Genomic DNA, 19,415 nt, shown 5'->3' with positions numbered 1-19,415 from the left:
AGAAAACTGAGGGTGTAGTTTTCCCCGCGTGTTGTGTTGAAGACAACCGGAATAGTTTCTCCGTAGCGTAGTTTTCGGTCCGTTTGCCCCCCTCTCCACCCCCCCCCCACCGACAGCTGGTTTTCAGATTGCCCCCCCGGTCGAGCTCGAAGTTCGGCGGTGAGTATCCATCTGGTGCGGAGAAAACAGGAAGCTAGCTTCACAGAAACGGCAGCGAGACAGGCTTTGAAAACTCCCAAGCAGCGTTATTCACTTCAAACTGTGCAACTTAAGCGTGAACCCACGTTTATTTCAACGGTAAATGACGGCTGTAAGTCAGCTCGGGAGGTCAGAGGTGAGTGGAAACGGCCGATTAAGCCACGTTTAGAGCCGAGAAACTGTTAATTATTCCTCAACAGACGACTTTATGAGAGTCCGTCGTGTCAGTTTAAAAGCCCTAAGAAGGTTGGCAGGTTTGACTTTTTTTTTAATTCGCTGTCAGAAATGCTTTTTTTGTGGTTGTTGTTGTTAATTCACGAAGCCACGCAGGCGTTTGTGTGATGGAGAAGCGGAAAACAGCGCGGCGGATGTTTGTTCGCGTGCTACGTTCACGTACCCGCCTGCGAGCTCCGATTTTCAACAATCCGACGGCTGGCGAGCTCCGAGGGCCTCGTCACAGCACAGTTAGTTAGTTTTAAATAAATAATAATTAAGTTTTATCCTCCTTATTTTGGGAAAATCGCCACACTGTTTTGTATAACATAATTGTTAGTAAATAAGTGGTGACAGTTGTGCATTATGTTGTGAGTTGAGGAAAAAATACATTTTAAATTTTTTTTTTATGTTTGTGTCCCGGTGCCAACAGCAAAAAGGGGCTGCGTGTTCCTTTATTTAAAGCTTTAGCAAAATATCCCACGAACAACTGAACGGACTTTAACGACACTCCCAGAAAGGAGCCGCTAACTTACAAAAATCGCTTCAACTTATAAAGATGTCGGTGAGGTGGTAGCTGAGAGTCGTCCTCAACACACACTCCGACTGCTAACAGAGCCGAGACGATTTCAGTTTAAAGCTATTGGAAACGAAAGCAGTGCTACACCTTTTGTATAATGGTCATTAATAACGTTTAAAGAGGTAAACAAAACAACCTTTTGGAGAATCTTTTATTGTTATTATTAATATTACTAAAAGCCAGTTGCAACAGTTATTATTTCCTGTCGGTCTGGCTCATCTCGTGAGCTGGATAACTTCAAAAATAAGCCATGTACCGACTTCCATTTTGGTGTGCGGCTGCGTCTAGGTATAAGTAGGGTCACTATGGAAAGTTGGGCTGCCACGTCAAAAGATGAAATGACCACCGCCAAATATATACAAACATAGAAATGTGTGTAAACCGGCCACCCCGTTCGTTTGAGGAAACTGCACTTTAAAGCCAAATAAAAACTGGAACGCAGAGTTCCCTCGATGACTGGAGTCACCAGAGATTCATCTACGGCTCCATCGTTGCGCCCGATGGCAGATAAAAATCACCAGGACGCGAGTTAAATCTGTCCTTCTAACAAATCCTTATCGGCAAAGACGCAACGTAAACTTCCCGCATTTTCTGCACTATAGGGCGCACTGGATTATAAGACGCACTGTCAATGAACAGTCCATTTTTGAATTTTTGTCATATATAAGGCGCACCAAACTATAAGCCGTTTTTTGAGAAAATTGAAGGTTTTTAAGTGCGCCTTATAGTCTGGAAAATACAGTTTGGTAGTTTGAGTGGATCGGAAACATACACAAACACGCTCTAAAATGCTGTCAGCCTGTTTGAGTCTTGGTCCTTAAGTGTTAACACTGAAGGACAGATATTTGTGTCACTGTTCAAGGAAAACTAAAAACATTCAATATTTAAGACCCTGAGCAACGGGGGATATCTGCGTACCGCTTGTTGATATGCAGACTTAATGAAGTGATTACCATTAGGTAGAACAATCTTAGTTTGTTTAATATTTTCAACAGTGTCTACCATTTGTACCAGACGAGCTGATGCAGTGCTAGTTAAACTTTTATTCACCTAAAGGGATGTCATCAGATTAATCACTTAGGTCCCTATAAAAACGTACAGAGTCTGAGTGGTCGAAGTTAAAAAGCTTCACAAACGACAGGAACATCCCTTTAAAAGTGGTCAGAAAAACCAGCAAAAGAATCCCAAAGAAATGCTGACCTCCTGAAAAGGTAGCAATGAAGTCATGCTCCTTGAAAGCGAAGCATAAAGAAAATGGATGACGATTCAAGACTTCTGCACAGAACTGTCTGTCATCGCGCCGCATGATAAGAAGTAAATCACACCGTGTCCAAACAAGATTATTTTTTACTAAAGTTATTTATGTAGACGTTAAAAAAACACAGTGTTCAGAAAGATTATCAAAAAAAAAACTGCTTTCACGGCCAAAAAAATTTAAAAATATATATGAAACAGGCGTTCGTTTCCAGAAGAATCGTGACATGTCCGGGGCTGCTATAAAGTCCGTGAACGCGTCAGCAGACCACGTGACGCGAGCGAGCTCCGTAACGGCAGCGCGGAGGCTAGCGGGGACTTTAGCAGCTTGCGCCGTCACCGCGAAGCTAGCGAGCGAGAAGCGCTCTTCGTCGTTGCACTTCGAGCTCCAGAAAACGTCGCGCTTCGAGGCTGAACACCCGACAGTACGATGCCAGGTGAGTTTAACCTTGATTTATAAATAGATTTAAGAAAAAAGGACGTCCTCGCGTTTGCTTGTGCGGGCGCGCGCGCCTCGTCGTGAAGGTGTGTTGTAATCGGGATGGCTTGTTTTGTTGACCCGCTTTCGGGGACGCTGCCATGCTGTAGCAGCGTGCTAACAGGCGGCGGAGCCCACTTTTGTTTGGCCTCGGATATTTAACTGAAAATGGAGTTCCTCCTCTAAAACCAGGTGCGTTGCATCGCTCTGTCGTGTTTTTGTTTTAACTCGAGGTGAAACGGGTTCTGCGCTTTATTATTTTTTATTTTTAGATAAAAAAATTAGCCAGCTTTCCGAAAGCGGCTGCCGTTTTTACTCTTTGTTGTTGTCGCTCACCTTAGGCCGCGTTCACTGACAGCGCGGCGGGCTCCGTCTACTTTCTGGACCTCCGGCCTCCTAGCATAACCGGGGCTAAGCCGTCGTTACAAAACGCGCACCTGGCTGTTAGCCGTCACCCGCCCGCCTGTCACAAACGGGTGTTTCGTAAGCACCGTGGGAGCCCGCCTGTTTCCACGGCTTTATTATCGCCCGCCGCGGAAGGCGAAGACGGCGATTGGGGGAGTGTTTGAAGCTTGTCTGTTAGCAAAATATCTCACGAACCAGCGTGCGGATTTTAATGAAACTCGGGCAGCAACCACCGGGTCTGCACCCACAGCTCATTAGCATTTGGGGTCGTTTCTGTGCAACATGGCCGCCACAGCTAGGTGTCCTTAGCTAAAAACGAAGCGTGGTAGTAGTTGAGGGTCATACTCCAAACAGCAACTGGTCACCCAGCTTATTAATGCTAACTGTTGCACTAAACTCTAACTATTATTAACCACCTGACGAAAATAAAGGTTTTATCTGGAAGTCTGGCTCATTTAAGGGAGAAAGTAGACTTATTAGGACATTTTAGCCATGATTACAAGTGTGGCTGTTTGAGTTATTGGTGTTATTCTGTAAATATTTAATGTTGTTTTACAAAACAAGTACTCCAATCTGTCCGAAAGAGTCCAAACGACTTATGTAAACTTGTGTTTTGTTGTTGTCGGATAATAAAGTGGGTTTCCTCAGGATTTGGGTGTAAGAAAATAAGAGTCAAAGAGGAGAAGGAAATGTGAGTTTTTGTAACAAAAACAGATAAAACCAGCAGATTTTTGACGTTTGTGCCTTTTTTTAAATGCGAAATATTAACTGTTTATCTGAACAGGAGTCATAATCTGTGTGTTTTTGAGGCACAGATCTTCTCTGAGAGTCTGTGGAGTTTTTTTATTTTAATTTTTTATAGGTTAATTAGATTTGTGTGATGTTCAGACCTGCTGTTGTAGTAAAATGTCTATCTGGCGCTCAGCTGGTCCTCTGGTTCACCTGTGGACGGCAGCACAGGTGTCTTAACGAAGACTCTGTAAAGGGACTACAGGAAGTCTTTCTCACAAACACTTTGGACGCACGTTTTTTTACGAGTCTTTGCGCTGCAGCAGATTCACAACAACTGCAGCTCCGGCGTCCTGGAATGACGGGGAGGGAAAGGGAGATGCCCGCGGTGACGCCGCTCCTCCGAGTCTCGCCCGAGGACAACCCCTGAACGTATCTAGACCTTTTGAAAAATGTCATTAAAGTAGGGAAATTTTGTCGACGGGGAGCGATTTATTTGGCTAATATTGGCCACGTTTTTACAAACCTGCAGCCGACAAACTGTAAACTGAAGCTGCAGCCGCTCCAACCAGCTCACTGAAGCTCATTTATATATGTTTAAGTAAAGAAAGTCTTCTAAAAGTTGTTTTTAAACACATATTTATTTAAATAATCAAATATCAGGTTTCTGGGAGCGATTATTGTTATATTTAGTTAAATGGAAAATCAATTATTGGTCAAAAATGTGTGTTTGTCTATCAGCTGCTCTGATTTCTAAAAATCAAAAGAAAAACGGATGTCTTTGTTGGTTAATTTCTGGATTCTCCACTGCTTGTTGTTTTCAGTTCATTTCTCTTTTAACTGCATCATAAAACTTTGATTGCCGCGGCCTGGGCTGTGAACGCGGTCTTTAAAAAAACGGCGTCCTTTCGCTCCCGCCTGACCTGTTTGTTGTGTAAGCCCCCACACTGGATAATTAGACTTCTTTATTGCTGCTCGCAGACGCGTCGCCTCTTAGTCCACTAACCTACTTAGGTTACACGTGTTCATCCGAGCTGCTGCGGACGGCGGCGAGGCCCGCTTCGGGTCAAAACGCCGCTCGGATGGGCCGCAAGGTGCGAGACAGAAACGTGTCGTTGGGAATGTCAGGTTTTCTGTGAGTTCTTGGAACAATCAGGCAGGATCCAGTGCTGTTGGTGGACTCTTTTTACCTTTTTTATTTTATTTTCTACCCTTCATTTGTTTCGATGTGAGTCAGGACGAGTCTTAATTTTATTCTACATAAGAAGACAAGATTAGAAACTTTCAGGAGAAAAGCTCGCGACCAGGATGTTCGGCCATATTTAATCTCCCAAACGAGGATCTTTTTAATCTGCGTGCACATTTGTTTGCCTCTTAGCGGAAATATCTCAGGAGCCATTTGACAGATTTGAACAAATGTCCAAAAAGTCATGATCGGATGTAGCTTTTGGAGTCAACTCGATTCAAGATGGCTGCCACACCCAAGGATTCAGCTGAGAACGTACTCGGAGTGTCGCTGTCTCGCTGAAACTGGCCACGTTTCGAGCAGCCGGTTCCTTGGATATCCGGATGTTTTTACGTGTTCGCCGATTTGCGCGCGTTATTTTGTCGCCCGCGTTGAGCCTTGTGTGTTTTCTTTCGGAGAGGATTTCTCCTGCAGGTGTGAGCAGGTGAGGTCGGCTCTAGAATTACAGAAACTTAACAGAGGGGTGGAGAGGCCTGCGACGATGATGACAACTTTGAGAGAATATTTGTCACAGGTTGTTTTTTTTTTAAAACAAAATTCAAGCCTCGGAGCCTCTGACTCATTCAAAAAAACTTTTTAGACATTTTGGATTCTCCCCAGTGAGATGCTACCTTATTTAGGAAACACAAAAATGTCTAAAAGCGGATCATTTTCACAGATATGGAGCTGAAACCTGGTGTGGTAGTAGCTGAGAGTCACCCCCTGGTTGTTTTGGCGCGTGAGGTGGCCTCGTTCCTTCAGGGAACGCGTTTTTATTTTGATCTGTTGTCGAAGGATTCCTCCCGCAGTAAAACAAATCTATTATTAACCCGGTGTTGCGTCTGGTTCCTGCGAATGGAAAAGTCAGGCGGGATTAAAGAAAGTTTTTGTTGTTTGGAAATAAATGTGTGACGTCATACCTTTTTTGAGGTAATTTTAATTTTAGATGGGAATGTTTGGATTTGGAGAGAGGAGGGGAAGTTCCATTTCTTTTTTCACTTCCTCTACAAAAAAAACCTTTCTCTTTCAAGGCGTCATCTGCTGAAGTCGGCGGCTCTGGGAGGAAAAGGTGTAAAAATACAGAAAGATTAAAAGTTCTCTTAATGTAAAACAAACAAGCAGTGCTTCCTTCAGGTAATCTCTGCTGAGCTCCCACATCAGCCGAACGTGTCTGGAGACAGACGTGTGCGGTTGCCTGCCACCGCGTCGGCGTTGCATCACGCAGAGGATCGCGTGCCGTGACTCGCCTCCGTTGCATCATGTGCAGCGGTCCGCAGTTGTTGAACGACGAGCGGCGGCGTGCTCTGAAGTCGGGGCCCGTCCCACTTCATCGGCGGAGTCATTTTTAACGACACGTCTGCGTTCGGGCTGCAGATGTTTGATCGATGCGTCTCTGCTGCTCCGGGACAAAAAAAAATGAGTCAGCTGAGCCACGTTCCGCCTGAATTAAACCGGTTGTGGACGGTTTATGCTCTTCTCTTTCATGTTTTAGTTGGTTTATTTTCAAATTTCCCCTAAATTCAAGCAAGTTTGAAGTCTTTGTGGCGTATTTATCAGCGTAAACAAACTGATTCGAGCCTCCTGATGTTTGTTAACGGAGCTGTTTGTCTGGACTCTGGTTAATAATAAAACGCAGCTGTTTTCCTGCAGCGCTGCTGCTGGCCTTCCTGCAAAAACAGCCGCGTGTAAAAAGAAACGCCGAAGGTTTTGTTTAGAATTCGGCTTTGTTTAGCCGCGCTGCAGTTTTGACTCAAATGAGCTCCCCGACCGGGATCATGCCCAGCTGTTTTATTTGACCAGCTCCTCGCTTTTAATCAAGATTTGTTTGTTTTCTTTTTAAATAAATGATATAAAATCAGTAAAGACTTGTGTGTGTTTACAAAGAGACCCCCAAGCTCCGGCGGTAACTCTTGTGTAACTGTGCTTCTTCGCTCAGAGCCAGCTGAGATGAGCGGTCCAGAGTTCGCCAACACGCCGGGAGGCGGAGCTCCGGGGAAGGAAGGGAAAGAGCCCGTGGCCAATGGGCACGCAGGAGAGAGCCCCGACGCCAACCCGTTTGCCGAGTACATGTGGATGGAGAACGAGGAGGAGTACAACAGACAGGTACGTTCCCGCCGCGGGTTTCCTGGCGCCAGGAGCTACGAGAATGCACACGTTTAACGGCGATAACTTCTAAGTAGAGCTCTGAAAGTCCCGCCGTAGCGCCGGACTCTGAGGTCTGGAGTCCGACCGGACGGCTGCAGCTCCTCAATTCTGTCCCGTTCCGCTGTAGATTCACTGCTGCGTTTGGGACCGCTGTCAGACAGGTGGCCTCAGCTAATGCAGGAGGAGTTCACTGTCACCATCAGCCTCCCACTACCGTGCCTGACAGTTGCTACGAGGCGTCAGTGCCTCCTCAGTCCTGTTCTCATCCGTCCAGTCTGCGTTTTTCCCAGAGATCTTGTGGTTCCAAAAGATGATTTTTTTTTTTTTACAGACAAATCATTCTGCTGTGTTCTTTTAAGAAGAATGTCTAACGTCCTGCAGAATAAATGCAGAACGTTTGTGCCGATTTGGACAGATTCTGTGAGAAAAGAACGTCCTTGTCGCCTAACGGGGTTCGTTTTTGTTCCCCTCAGGTGGAGGAGGAGCTGTTGGAGCAGGACTTCTTGGAGCGCTGCTTCCAGGAGATGCTGGAGGAGGAAGACCAGGACTGGTTCATCCCTTCACGCGACCTCAACAACCAGGGAGTGGGGCAACTGCAGCAGCAACTCAACGGGTTGTCGGTCAGCGATCACCACAGCAACGTGGAGGAGGTGGCGGTGAGTCCAACCGTCTCTGCGCCCGTTCTTCTGCTTGAACCAGCCGAACATCGAAACCTTCAGCTTCATCAAGAGGAGCAGGATTTAATTTTAGTATTTGTACTTTTTGAATTATTTAACTTTATTTATATAAAAATATCCTCAGAAATATTCGCTGATTTGAGTTTACAGCTTCGGCTTTGCTAATGTTTAGCTTTTAGCCACATCTTTGCTAACGCTTAGTGTTGACTACGGCTTTGCTAACATTTAGCTTTTAGCCACGGCTTTGCTAACGCTTAGCTGTTGACTCTGGCTTTGCTAACATTTAGCTTTGCTAACGCTTCGCTTTTAGCCACGGCTTTGCTAATGTTTAGCTGTTGACTACAGCTTTGCTGATGTTTAGTTTTTGACTTTAGCTTACTTCAAGTTCTGGCTACCGTCTGTCAGTCTAACCCTAACCCGCTGTGTTTAAAGTTTCTTCTTCTCTCCGCAGAGGAAGAGCATTTTGAATCCTGAAGCGAAGGAGTTCGTCCCAGGAAAGAAATATTAGGAGTCCCCCTCACCCCCATGGAGCCTCCATGCACACATGAGCCCTCGCACACTCTCAGAGACTCTTACGGCCATGGCCGCACACACTTCACACACACGCATACACACCTGAAGTCAGTGGCGTGCCGGCAGGCCCAGTCGGGGGGTGAGGGGATTTCTTTTTCTTCTTTTGTTTGTTTTTTCTCTTTAATCTTTTTTTGTTTTGTTTTTTTTTCTTGTAAACTGAGGGACTCTGTTAACACGGGTCGGGGGAGGGGTGGGTCAGGGGGGGCGGCACCAGCACCGCCCCCACCGCAGGCGTCAGCTCATCATCGCATTTCAGGCGACGCCGGCGTTGGCGAAGCGCACAGGTCTCGGCGTAGTCCCCTTTGAACTGTGGCAGCTACCCGGGAGTGACGCCAGGTCAAAAAAAAAAACAAAACTCGAACCCAGAGAGTTTACAGCTCAGATTTATTCAGATTAACGCGACTCTTTTTACTTTTTCAAATTAGGGGAACACACAAAGACGCCAGCCGGTCGAGGGGTTTCTGTAACAGCGAGGTCAGAGAGGGACAAACATTTAAGGGGACTCCGCCGGGTTCCGGCTGCCGCTTCGCCCAACGCATCATTTGTATTAATTCGCGTCACAGTGACGTCACAACGGCTCTGCAGGTTTCTGTTAGTTTGTACCCGCGGCGGCTCCGTTCCAAACCGAAACGCAGACCTCGCCCCGCTCGGCCGTTGATTTCAAGTCTTCAGACCAGACGTTGGACGGGTTGTAATTACGGAGAAGAAATTTATTTTATTTTTATCCCCCCCAGATGTTATGTGGAAATCCAGATTTATTTTGTGTCCAGCCGATGGGAGCGGAGGTGTCTAACGTCTGAATCATGCATCTAGTCGAGTTTGAGTTAGCCGAAGTTAACTTTTAATCCTCAGTTTGATGTTTTCTGCGGCGCATCTTCGTCATTTAAGTTGTTTTGTTACGGGGGGGGGGCGGCGTTCGGTCTGAAACGCAGCCGCCGCTGCTTTCTGCTGGAGCAGCATCAGATCCAAGTGTCCATATCCAGATAAGGTTCTCAGATTAATTTTATTTTCTACGCTTTTTTTTTTTTTTGATGGGTTGTTGGTTCCTACTGGGGGTCGTCCGTTCAGTCCGGTCAGCGTGGCGGACAGTATTGCATCGTTGTCGTTCTCTTTGTCCCGCCTGAGGACAAGTTTCTCTTCGTTTTGTTTTGTTTTTCTTTAAAGGAAGTTCTGCTTTTAAACCATAATTCTTTGTGGTCTGGGATTTCTAAAGCGTACCATCTTATTTGTGAGTGTCATGCTTGTTAAAGATAATAATAATAAAATGTAAGTCGGTGGGAAATCTGCGAGAAGCCTTCAGACGGGTTCAGTATTGTCAGATCTTCTCGTTTGTGGTGATGTTTAATTTAACTTCCTGGCGTTAACGCGGACGTTAAACGGATCGGACGGGAAGCCCCGCTGCTTCTCGGGGTTTTGGGGTTTGAAGGGGAACTTCCTCGCGCCGGTGTTGGACCACAGCTCGTTGTCGGATGGCGCCCCGGTGGAGCCAATGAGGGAATGTCCGCCAGGTGGATTGTACAACATAAAATCATTTTTGGTGATTTTTTTGTTTTGTTTTTGTTTCGACTTAGATGACAGAAGCCGTTTTAAAAAAGGAAAAGGAAAAAAAAAAATTCTTCAGAAGACACAGTATGAATTTCAATACAAATAAAAATAATGAAAAAAGACAAATAAAGATGTTAAAGACAAACATGATGCATGTCGTCTTTTTTTTTTTTTTTCTGGATTTTTGTCGCTTTGGGACACTTTCAGCTGGTTTAACTCTTCAAGGCTTTGGCTACTTAAAAACCTACTTCAGCTGTTCTCCACTGTTAGCTTTTAGCTGCTGTTGCTAATTTTACCATTTGTTTTGCTACAGTTTTCACAAATTAAACTTTTAGCAGTTTTGTTACTTTGAGCATTTGATTTTCTAATTTTAGCTTTTTAGCAGTTTGTTTTTTGTGCTGATTTTAGCTTCTTTTTTTTTCTAATTTTTCTTTTATTTTGGCAAATTTGAACTATTTAGCTCCTGTTTTCATTGCTTTAACACCAGATCTCAGCTCCTTCAGCAGATCTCGGCTCAGTTTTCAGTGAAAATGCAGATTTCTCGTCCCGTTCGAACCATTTAGTCGTCGCTCCCTTCGTAGACGACGAGTCACACGAGTTTAAATCCCATCTCTTCATGGCTGTCAGTTTCTGTTATGACTCCCAACGAGACAGCTGAGGACAAACCAGCCTTGACCGCCATATTGTTTTTGGAAGAGTTTGTCCCCCCCGATAAAGACGTCCTGATTTGACACTGAGGAGAAAAAAGAAACAACTTTGGTTTTCTTAGCTGTGTATTGATCTCAGACGGGGGAAGCTTCTCAGCCTGATGGACGGCGGTTCCTGCGGCAGGGAGGGAAGTAAATCTGCCAACGTCCAGGCTGAGCCCACTGAGGAGAGACACAAAGACGTGGTGGGTAGAAAGTCCGGGGGACGCAGGGGGAGGTTCTGCTGACGGCTCCGTCTTCACCTCGGCGGTGAACTTATCCCCGTACTCCGTCCGGTACTGATGCTTCCTGCCGGCAGGGACAACCGGCTTCTCAAGGCTGCCGCTGCCGCCGCCGGGACGCTCGGGTTTCCGTCCACAGCTGGAGACCAGAGGGACGAGATGGCGTCAGAACCGCGGTCAGGACGTTTTGAACGAAGGCCGGATCTGTGGGAGACTCACCGACTGAGCTGCAGGTCCACAACCGGACTCCAGCCGCTCCAGCAGCTCTGCCAGCTTTCAACATCATCTAAAAAAATAAATAAAATATTTACTGAGATTTCTCAAGACGGAGCTTTAAATTCTTCTGTAAGAACTTTAATACAAAACTTATCAGTGTACGATAGAAAGAAGTGTTTTCACTTTCTTGTGACGTCCAAATATTCTGCAAGATTTCACTGACAAACACTGAACAGTTAACATCTTACCTCCTGTAGACAGCTCTTTGAATGACCTGAGTTTGGAGAAACGGAGTTTAATTCTGATTGGACCGATGAGCTAAAGCCTAGTCAGAGCGGGGAGCGACATCAAAGCAAATTACCGTTGTCCCAAAACATGTTCAGGTGCAAAAACATCACTGTTTGATACACGAAGACTAACTTATAGACCCTCTAGATCGCTGTAAACTTTGCGTCTATGTGAGAAATCTCAGAATATTCTTACAGGAAGGAAATGCTAAACTGCTGCCGCTGCTGTTTGCTCGGTCTAGTTTTGTCTCGTATTAGCTCATCGGTTCAGTCAGAGTGAAGCCACTCCTTCCAGCTGAGGTCGTTCAAAGAGCTGTCTACGGCAGGCGAAGGAGGTCATTTTAAGGTGCGGCAGATTGCAGCACCTCGGTTTTGACTCGGTGCGACGAAGGGACTCAAGGCCACCGGCAGGCCGAGCAGGGACTGGGGTCCGGCCTCTCCAGCAAGAACTCGCAGGAAGTGCTCGCAGCTAATCGCACCTGTGCACGGTGCCAGCAGAATCACACCTGCGAGAAAGAAATATGCGTTTTGAACTCGTTTGACTCAAACTGTAAGTCAAGTTTTGCTCCAACCGATGATGAGCCTTCTGACCTTCCTGGTACTGAACGCCGTCCTTCGACTCGAGCTGCTTCAACACGTTTCCTGTCAGCAGAAGAGAGCAGTCTGAATGTCTCTGGGCTCGCCTCTCTTTCCACTGCAGAAGCAAACCCACTTACCTGCGCTGGACGCATCAAAAGAAAGCCTGGTCTCCATGGCAGCCCTCGCTTCCTGCGCTGCCGCCGCCTCCTTCAGGGTGAAGCCGACACCCCCAGCGGCCTCAGAAAAGGAAGGAGTCAAGGTGCCGAGGGAGGGCAGGAAGGCGGGAAAGGCAGTACCAGAGGGATGCTGGGAAACAGAGGGCAGAGCGTCACGAAGGAACAGATGGGTTTCACCGGGATGGTTTCAGCGAGCGCCTGCTTCACCTGCGGGCCGGCGCCTGAACCGTTGCTGCTGTTGACCGTTCTGTAGAAGTGTTGGACTAACATGGGCCAGGTTTCACGTTCAGCCTATAAAAGACGAACACAAACGTTAACAGAGGAGACGTCTCTTGTCACTCCAGAGATGAATGTGTCCAACCTGAGACAAGCTGGAAAGTCCAGGAGCTGGTCTGGCTTCGGTTCTGGCCTTCAGCCGAGGCTGCCGGTCCTCCATGGGTTTATAGTCCCTTTGGTAGGTGGTGACGAAGTTCTCCGAAGGACTCACTCCACCAGCCTGGAGGAAAAGAAGAGCTTTTCAACAAGAGTTCACATTTGTGTGGACAACTAGATGTGAACAGTCTTATAATTGACCGTTTCTTAGATTTTAGGGGAATTTTGCTCCTATATATCTAGTTTAAATATACAAAAACTGCCTTTAAACAGGGACATTATGATAAACCCATAGTTTTAACATCCACAATACCATTTTTTATTAGTTTATCTAATTTTTTTTATTCTTTTAAATATAGAAATATAGTATAAACAACCATTTTTAAAGCAACTTAATCATCTATGAGCCTCCACTTCATGACTCATGCATGTGGAAAACTAGTATATTTAGTAATTTTATTTAAATAAAGCCTTGCCATAAAATGATAACTAAATTAGATAAAAGACTTTGTAAAATTAAAACTTAACTTTAGTTTTCTGATAGTTCAACCAGCTTTTTAGCCGCTACAATGCTAAAAGTCGAAAATAAACTCTAAAATGACTATATTTAATGGATTTATATTAACACAGTGTCATACATCTTTAACGTGGTGTGATAAAAGCAAAACTCTTTAGAAAGAGTGTAAAATTAACACCAAGTCTTAGTTTGCTGCTGAAGTTGAAAATTATTGTTGGTTTGCTGTTTGTTCAACTAGCTTTTTAACTAGCATCGCCATTAGCCGCTTGCTAATGGTCTCAAATGAAAACAAAAAAAACAACAACTCTAAAAGGACGCTTACTAATGGATTTATATGAACAACATGATACTAAATACAATTTAACATGATGTTTATAAACAATAAGCTTTGGAAATGGTCTTAAAACGATCAAACGTCTTGAGTTTCCTGCTCGTACAACCAGCTTTTTAGCTAGCAACGTCACTGAACCGCTAATATGTTTTAACAGGAAATTAACAGGAAATTATGACGGTGATCTAAAACAAAACTCTAAAGACACGAACTTTAACACATTTATATTCACTAATTGACACCTCTTCATTATGTACTTACGAAATTCTTTGGAAACTGTTTTTAAACAATCAGCTGTAAACTTGATCTTTTATGGGTGATGTTGCTGTTTGTGCTGCCCCCTAGTGGTCAAACATTATCGACGCAGGTTTAAAAGTAAACAAAGCATTTTACAGTAAGTTCATATGCATTGTTTTACCTTTTACAGCCTTATTCTTTAGGGTTTTATCTAATAAACAAATATGCAAATTGTTTTTCTGTTTTTTTTTTAAGTTCAAAGCACACAAATTGAACAAGTAGTAAGTACACATTTCAAATCAAAGACGAGCAGAAACATGTTAAATAAAATGTTTTTACCTTTTCACGAGCCCACGGAAACATGGTTCTTGGCTTTTCCTCAGCAGAAACCTCACAGCGCCGAAGCTTAATCCCTGAGAAATATCGCCAGCCTCTCTCCAAGTGAGAGCCAGTGGAATATTTCTCCTATTGTTTACAATTAAAATACTTCAAACTCATTCTATCCATTTAAAGTTCTCTAAACGGTGACATCACTCAGTTCTGCCAATGAATAACTCCACAGTTAGTGTTGCTTTAACAACGATTAAATCTCCTCCCTGATCTAATCTCAGAACAACTTCAGCTCAGACATTATTTACAACAGCACACAAAGTTTTTGCAGCATCACCAGGACTGTATTTATTTATTTTATTACAAATCATGAGTGGGGAATGAATCATCAAAAAGGTGCAAAAACAGTTTTAGTGATACGATAAAAAGTCACAGCAGCTATTGTTACAAAAGCTGTCTGGCTAAGATAACACCCGTAGTATTTTCACCGTCTTTATTGGAATCTGAGCTCAAAATCATGTAAAAAAAACATTCAAACAGAACCACAATTGAAGGGGTTTATGAGTTATAAAGTCTCTAAGAGGTCTTGTCACTGAAGGAATGTTGGTAGAAGACTTTAGCGTTAGCAGCGTAATCCATATCGATGGAGGCCCCTGAACTCTGAGCCCCGAGGCGGGCTCCTCCGAGGGCCGAGGACTGCTGCAAAATCAGGAGGCAGTAGCCACGGAAACGGCCCTTCAGCCGGGGCGAGGACGCGGCCGCCTCCATGACCTCAGTGAACCCTGAAGAAGTGGACAGAAAAACAAAAACACAAATAAATGATGGTTTCGTTTTTATCCTTCCTGCTCGTGTTTCAGCTGCAGGCCCACTGACCCGGCTTCAGGAGAGGCCAGCTCTTCCACACGGAGCCCACACACAGGACGGGCAGCCCCAGGTCACCACCTAACAAAGGCTAAACGGGAAAGAAGAAGAAGAGGAGGAGGAGGAATGCGTCAGCTTTCGGGGCGTGAAACAGACACTTTAAAAATGTTTCCAGGTGAGCCGGTTACCTCCTGCGCTGAAGGTAAAACTGCTTCCACGTGTTTAGCGAGGACCCTCCCAGCCTGAGCGAACACGTACTGACCCAGAGCGTCTCCAGCTTCTGCAACTTTTCACACAAATACTTAAAAAAGAAAAATAAATTAAAAAAACACCTAAAGTGGGAATCGAAGCGCCGCCTACCTTCAGCCACCTTCCTGCAGAAACCAGCAAAGAAAGATTTCTGGAAGTTTCTGTAAAGGTGTGGCAGCATCCCCATCAGATCTGACACCTGAGCTCAAAAAAAAGACTTTTTAAAAAATTATTTATTAATTTTAAGATTAAATAGGTTTCTCTCCGTGTGGTTCTGACCTGGAAGTACTCCTCCATGGCTTCTCTGACACGTGTGATGTCATGAGGAGGCGCCGCCAGGTTGTCTTTGGCGTCAAACACCGTTTTCACAGCCAAGTGAGCCACCCAGAAGGCTGAGAGAGAGGAGAAAAAACAACCACGGCTGAAGTGACACGAAGAGATGAACCGCCGGCGCGTACGGCGTCCCGTCTCCGCGGTTACCTGACCCTTCGTCTCCCATCAGGTGACCCCAGCCCCCGCAGCCGATCTGCGAGCCGTCGGGGTTGACCAGCTTGCAGTTGGAGCCGGTCCCTGAAATCAACACGACGCCTCCTGAGAGAGAGAGGAGCAGAGAGGAGATAATGGTGAGGTTATCTCCGAGGCGACGCACCTGCACGGACACACCTGAGGGGGTAAAGTATCAAACCTCCTCCTGAAACTGGAAGCAGCAGCTGAATGTGGGCGAAGATTAAACATCAAAACATTTTCCTCCCTTAGGGTTCATAAAAGAAAGCTAAAAAAGAAACATTTTCTATGAAAATAAGAAGAAAGAAACTGAAACTGAATCATGGAAGCTAAAAGGGCCGAAAGATAAGCTTCAGCAGCAAAAGGTTAGCTAAAAAGACTAAAGCTAAAAGTTATCAAAACTGCTTGCTAAAGCAGTAAAAAGTTAGCTAAAAGTAGAAAAGGGTTTCCTAAAAGCAGCAAAATGTTAGCTAAAGGTAGCAAAGGATTAGGTAAAAGCTAAAAGAATTCAAATGTTAGTTAAAACAGCAAAAGGTTAGCTACAAATTATAAGTAGTAAATGGTTAACTAAAAGCTAAAATAATCAAGAGGCTAGCTAAAAGTAGCAAACGGTTAGCATAAAGTATTAAAAGGCTAGCTAGAATCTAAAATATTCAGAACAGTAGCTAAAAGCAGCAAAATGTTAGCTAGAAGCTAAAATGATCAGAACAGTAGCTAAAAGCTAAAAGTAGCAAAATATTAGCTAGAAGCTAAAATGATCAGAACAGTAGCTAAAAGCTAAAAGTAGCCAAAGGAGACAAAAACAGAGCAGGTATACCCCGATCGCTGGCCGTTGCCATGGCACCGATGGCGTCGGTGGTGATGGAGTAGTGCTGGCTGAGAGTCGGGAAACGCTCCTTCATGACGGCGATCAGGTTGTCGATGGCGTCCTTCTGGTCCCCTCCGCTCAGAGACATGCCCTGCACACCAACAGGTCAGAGGTCAGCAGCCGACACCGGTTTGAACCTGAAAACAAGTCGGCGTCAGGACGCCACCTGACCCACCAGGGAGCGCAGCGGCGTGTCCGGGTCCAGCCCCGCCTGGACCTTCGCCCTCCGGATCATGTCGTTGATGGTTTCCAGACACTTGTCCACGCCGACCAGCTGCCACAAACACAGAGCAGCGTTTCCTGATAAGATGAGCTGCCTGATAAGATAGCGTGTGTTATCTCCAGCCTGCCTCCATCCATCACCACCTGTGCTGCTCACCCACCCAGTGGTTGGTGCAGGGCCCGGCTGCCTCCGCCAGGACCCTCCCATCCCCGGACAGCAGCACCGCCTTGGAGTGGGTCCCTCCGCTGGATGGCAAAAAACACAGAAAAATATACATATAAAAGACACAGAACGTATCCGTACAAATTTATGTCAAATTCAGGGTTAAAGTAAAACACTTTTAAACCGGCCGGGTGAGAAATGATCACGAGCTTCACGCGAAACTTCCGCTTTGGAAAAAAAAAATCCCACTGAAACGAGCTTAATTATCTAAATAACAACCCTAAAACGATGGCAAACGATAACTATATACACAAATCTAGTCCTACGGGTTATTAAACTAACATTATAAATATTTTCCTGCATATTTAAACTTTTTCTTACCCCTCTATTCCGCCGAACACCGGTGCCATCTTCCTGTTTTGGTCCCACGTAGAAGCTTTAAATGGAACGTTCAAATCTCGTCCGCAACTCAAATCTCGCGAGAGTTCCCAACATGCAATGGCTCTCATCGGCCGGTAGGTGGCAGCGGTGTGCTTATATGTAAGTCAATCGGGAGGATTGCAGCGTAAAAGGTAAATAAACAACAACACGCCTAAATATGAGGGCTGATGTTTTATTTTTAGATTCAAGCTCACTCTCTAACATGAGTGAATACTATTTACATTACAAATCATGAGAATTTCAAGTCAGAATATAGAGAAAAGTGCACAAACTATATCATTATTCTTGTTTATTTACATACAGAAACATACTCTCATCACATGCAGCACTTTAAGGGAGAATAAATGATTGTTCTTGGAGTATATTTATTAACTTGGGATACTTAACATCTTAGTTTCTTTTCTATTTCGGTTTTAGCCACATTTAAGACTTTAGACACTATCTTTATATTGTTTTGTCCTGCTTTTGTCTGTGGTCTTTTTAAACCTTTTTACGTTTAATTTAATCCCAGTGTGTTTTAATATAGCTTCAGTGACAACAAAGATAACTTAAGGGCTATATAAACAGCTAAAAAAAAGAAGTGACAAAAACAGAATAAGAGGAAACTCAGGCCACCGTAAGAACATTTTGTTTCATTACTCATGATCTAAAAATCCACGTTTGGTGTCAAAATAATGTCAGCTAAGATTTAAAACCTCCTGAGACAGCACAGTTTCACCGAGAGCCAACAGGAACTGGAGGCATCTGCAACACATTAGATTTTGTTTGCCGGGCAGCTTCACTTGCCAATATCAGCCAAGAAATAAAAATTCCTGCAAACATTTCTAAACAGAACCCATCCAGGAGCTGAAATAAGAGTTAACAGAAACATGGTAAAAAGTGTTTTTTATGTTTTAAACACAGGGAATAACAACTATGTTGCTGTTTATGTGATGCCCTGTTGAGTTCTCACCAACACTAACTTTACTAACTTTGAGTTTATGTTTCTAAATTTACACAAACACAAACAAAGGTTTAAAACATAAATAAATTAGAGTTTATTTAAACTCTGAGAACAATTACTGAAGAAAGTGAGTTGTGTCAGAGGTTAAATCAAGGAAGAAGTTACACAAGAGTGAGGAGGCGGGTGGAGAGAAAAGGAGCTGCGTCAAGTTACGTAAAGCTACGTCAGGACCGGATGTCGGCTCGCATTTCAAAATAAGACTACAAATAAATAATAGTATATCTGAGTGATTATAAATACAGATAGAAAAATGGACCATGAAACAATTATAATAGTTATAACGTCTATTTTATGTAGCTTGTATGATCTATATGTTATTGTACTGAAGTTTATATTTTAAACAAGCACTATAAATTATTAATTGATAAAGACAGGGTGGGATTAAATAAGTATATCCTTCTTATACCGCTATTCTTTCTGTAAACCAACACAGATATTGTGTGTAACTCCTATTAATTTTGTAAAAGTATCTCTTTTGATTTTATTTCTCCATCTGTTTTCTGCTGTTGATTCTTTTCTTGTGGTTTATTTGAATGAAAAAAAAAATGTTTCAAAGTAAGAAAAAAAAGAAATAAAGAAATGTGTATTTAAAACAAGAAGATCCCGTGGTTTCTTTATGAAGGAACAAACAGGTTTTAACACTTATTTTACATTTTTAAATAGTATTTTTATGAACTAGAAACACATTTAGTTTCATTTTATTACAGCCCCTCTGTGCTAACTTGGTTTTCCTCATTTTTAGTTTTTTTTTAGATGTGTTTTTGTGTTTCTGTATCCCTATACTCTTTGCTATTATTATTATTATTGTTATTCTCACTTCTTTATATGTTGTTTTTAATACTTTTTATGTGAACCTTTGTATTTCTTGCTTCTGTGACACCTTGCAGGACAATAAAGGCTGTTTCTATTTTATTCTATTCTAAAATACAGCTATCTGGACTTCATCTGTCAAACTAGGACTTTATTCTGGCCCCTCATTTGAAAAACAAACGAAATGAAGTGATGCCAAAGACAATTTTAGGGATTTACTGAATATAAACACAGATCAAACTGGAGAAACTGCACTTTTCTTTTTCAAAAATGCAATTTGACTGCTTGAATTAATTGAA

The 19,415-nt window shown here is 43.8% G+C and overlaps 3 protein-coding genes across 10 annotated transcripts; 1 reads left to right on the top strand and 2 right to left on the bottom strand.

Moving 5' to 3' along the window:
• Positions 1 to 13: 13 nt before the first annotated feature.
• On the top strand, positions 14 to 10,167 carry paip2b (poly(A) binding protein interacting protein 2B). 3 transcript variants are annotated; one of them, XM_017428056.3, is made up of 4 exons: positions 14 to 159; positions 7,019 to 7,185; positions 7,701 to 7,883; positions 8,356 to 10,167. In XM_017428056.3, the coding sequence occupies exons 2-4, from the start codon at positions 7,030 to 7,032 to the stop codon at positions 8,410 to 8,412; spliced, it is 396 nt and encodes a 131-aa protein (XP_017283545.1). In that variant the 5' UTR covers positions 14 to 159; positions 7,019 to 7,029; the 3' UTR covers positions 8,413 to 10,167. The 3 variants fall into 3 exon arrangements, with proteins under 3 accessions (XP_017283545.1, XP_037832285.1, XP_017283544.1); XM_037976357.1 differs by lacking the exon at positions 14 to 159 and adding an exon at positions 166 to 334; XM_017428055.3 differs by lacking the exon at positions 14 to 159 and adding an exon at positions 2,525 to 2,682.
• Positions 10,168 to 10,427: 260 nt separating this feature from the next.
• On the bottom strand, positions 10,428 to 14,154 carry LOC112450935. 4 transcript variants are annotated; one of them, XM_025008525.2, is made up of 9 exons: positions 14,005 to 14,153; positions 12,570 to 12,704; positions 12,416 to 12,499; positions 12,170 to 12,338; positions 12,045 to 12,095; positions 11,819 to 11,959; positions 11,170 to 11,236; positions 10,972 to 11,089; positions 10,778 to 10,891 (listed from the first exon to the last, which is right to left on the bottom strand). In XM_025008525.2, the coding sequence occupies exons 1-9, from the start codon at positions 14,026 to 14,028 to the stop codon at positions 10,823 to 10,825; spliced, it is 858 nt and encodes a 285-aa protein (XP_024864293.1). In that variant the 5' UTR covers positions 14,029 to 14,153; the 3' UTR covers positions 10,778 to 10,822. The 4 variants fall into 4 exon arrangements, with proteins under 4 accessions (XP_024864292.1, XP_024864289.1, XP_024864290.1 ...); XM_025008524.2 differs by having other exon boundaries at positions 10,428 to 11,089; positions 11,933 to 11,959; positions 14,005 to 14,154; XM_025008521.2 differs by having other exon boundaries at positions 10,440 to 11,089; positions 14,005 to 14,154.
• Positions 14,155 to 14,317: 163 nt separating this feature from the next.
• Positions 14,318 to 17,325, bottom strand: nagk (N-acetylglucosamine kinase). 3 transcript variants are annotated; one of them, XM_025008527.2, is made up of 10 exons: positions 17,244 to 17,325; positions 16,861 to 16,945; positions 16,653 to 16,794; positions 16,427 to 16,568; positions 15,586 to 15,696; positions 15,385 to 15,497; positions 15,217 to 15,304; positions 15,045 to 15,142; positions 14,869 to 14,947; positions 14,318 to 14,777 (listed from the first exon to the last, which is right to left on the bottom strand). In XM_025008527.2, exons 2-10 carry the CDS (start codon positions 16,905 to 16,907, stop codon positions 14,572 to 14,574), a joined length of 1,026 nt encoding a protein of 341 aa, XP_024864295.1. In that variant the 5' UTR covers positions 16,908 to 16,945; positions 17,244 to 17,325; the 3' UTR covers positions 14,318 to 14,571. The 3 variants fall into 3 exon arrangements, with proteins under 3 accessions (XP_024864295.1, XP_017283543.1, XP_024864294.1); XM_017428054.3 differs by having other exon boundaries at positions 16,653 to 16,751; positions 17,244 to 17,316; XM_025008526.2 differs by having other exon boundaries at positions 15,045 to 15,136; positions 16,653 to 16,751; positions 17,244 to 17,316.
• Positions 17,326 to 19,415: the final 2,090 nt, after the last annotated feature.

This window comes from Kryptolebias marmoratus, linkage group LG7, assembly GCF_001649575.2.
Source record: "Kryptolebias marmoratus isolate JLee-2015 linkage group LG7, ASM164957v2, whole genome shotgun sequence".
Lineage (NCBI taxonomy): Eukaryota > Metazoa > Chordata > Actinopteri > Cyprinodontiformes > Rivulidae > Kryptolebias > Kryptolebias marmoratus.
The sequence above is the reverse complement of the archived record's forward strand: the minus strand, read 5'-3'. Positions and strand labels throughout refer to the sequence as shown.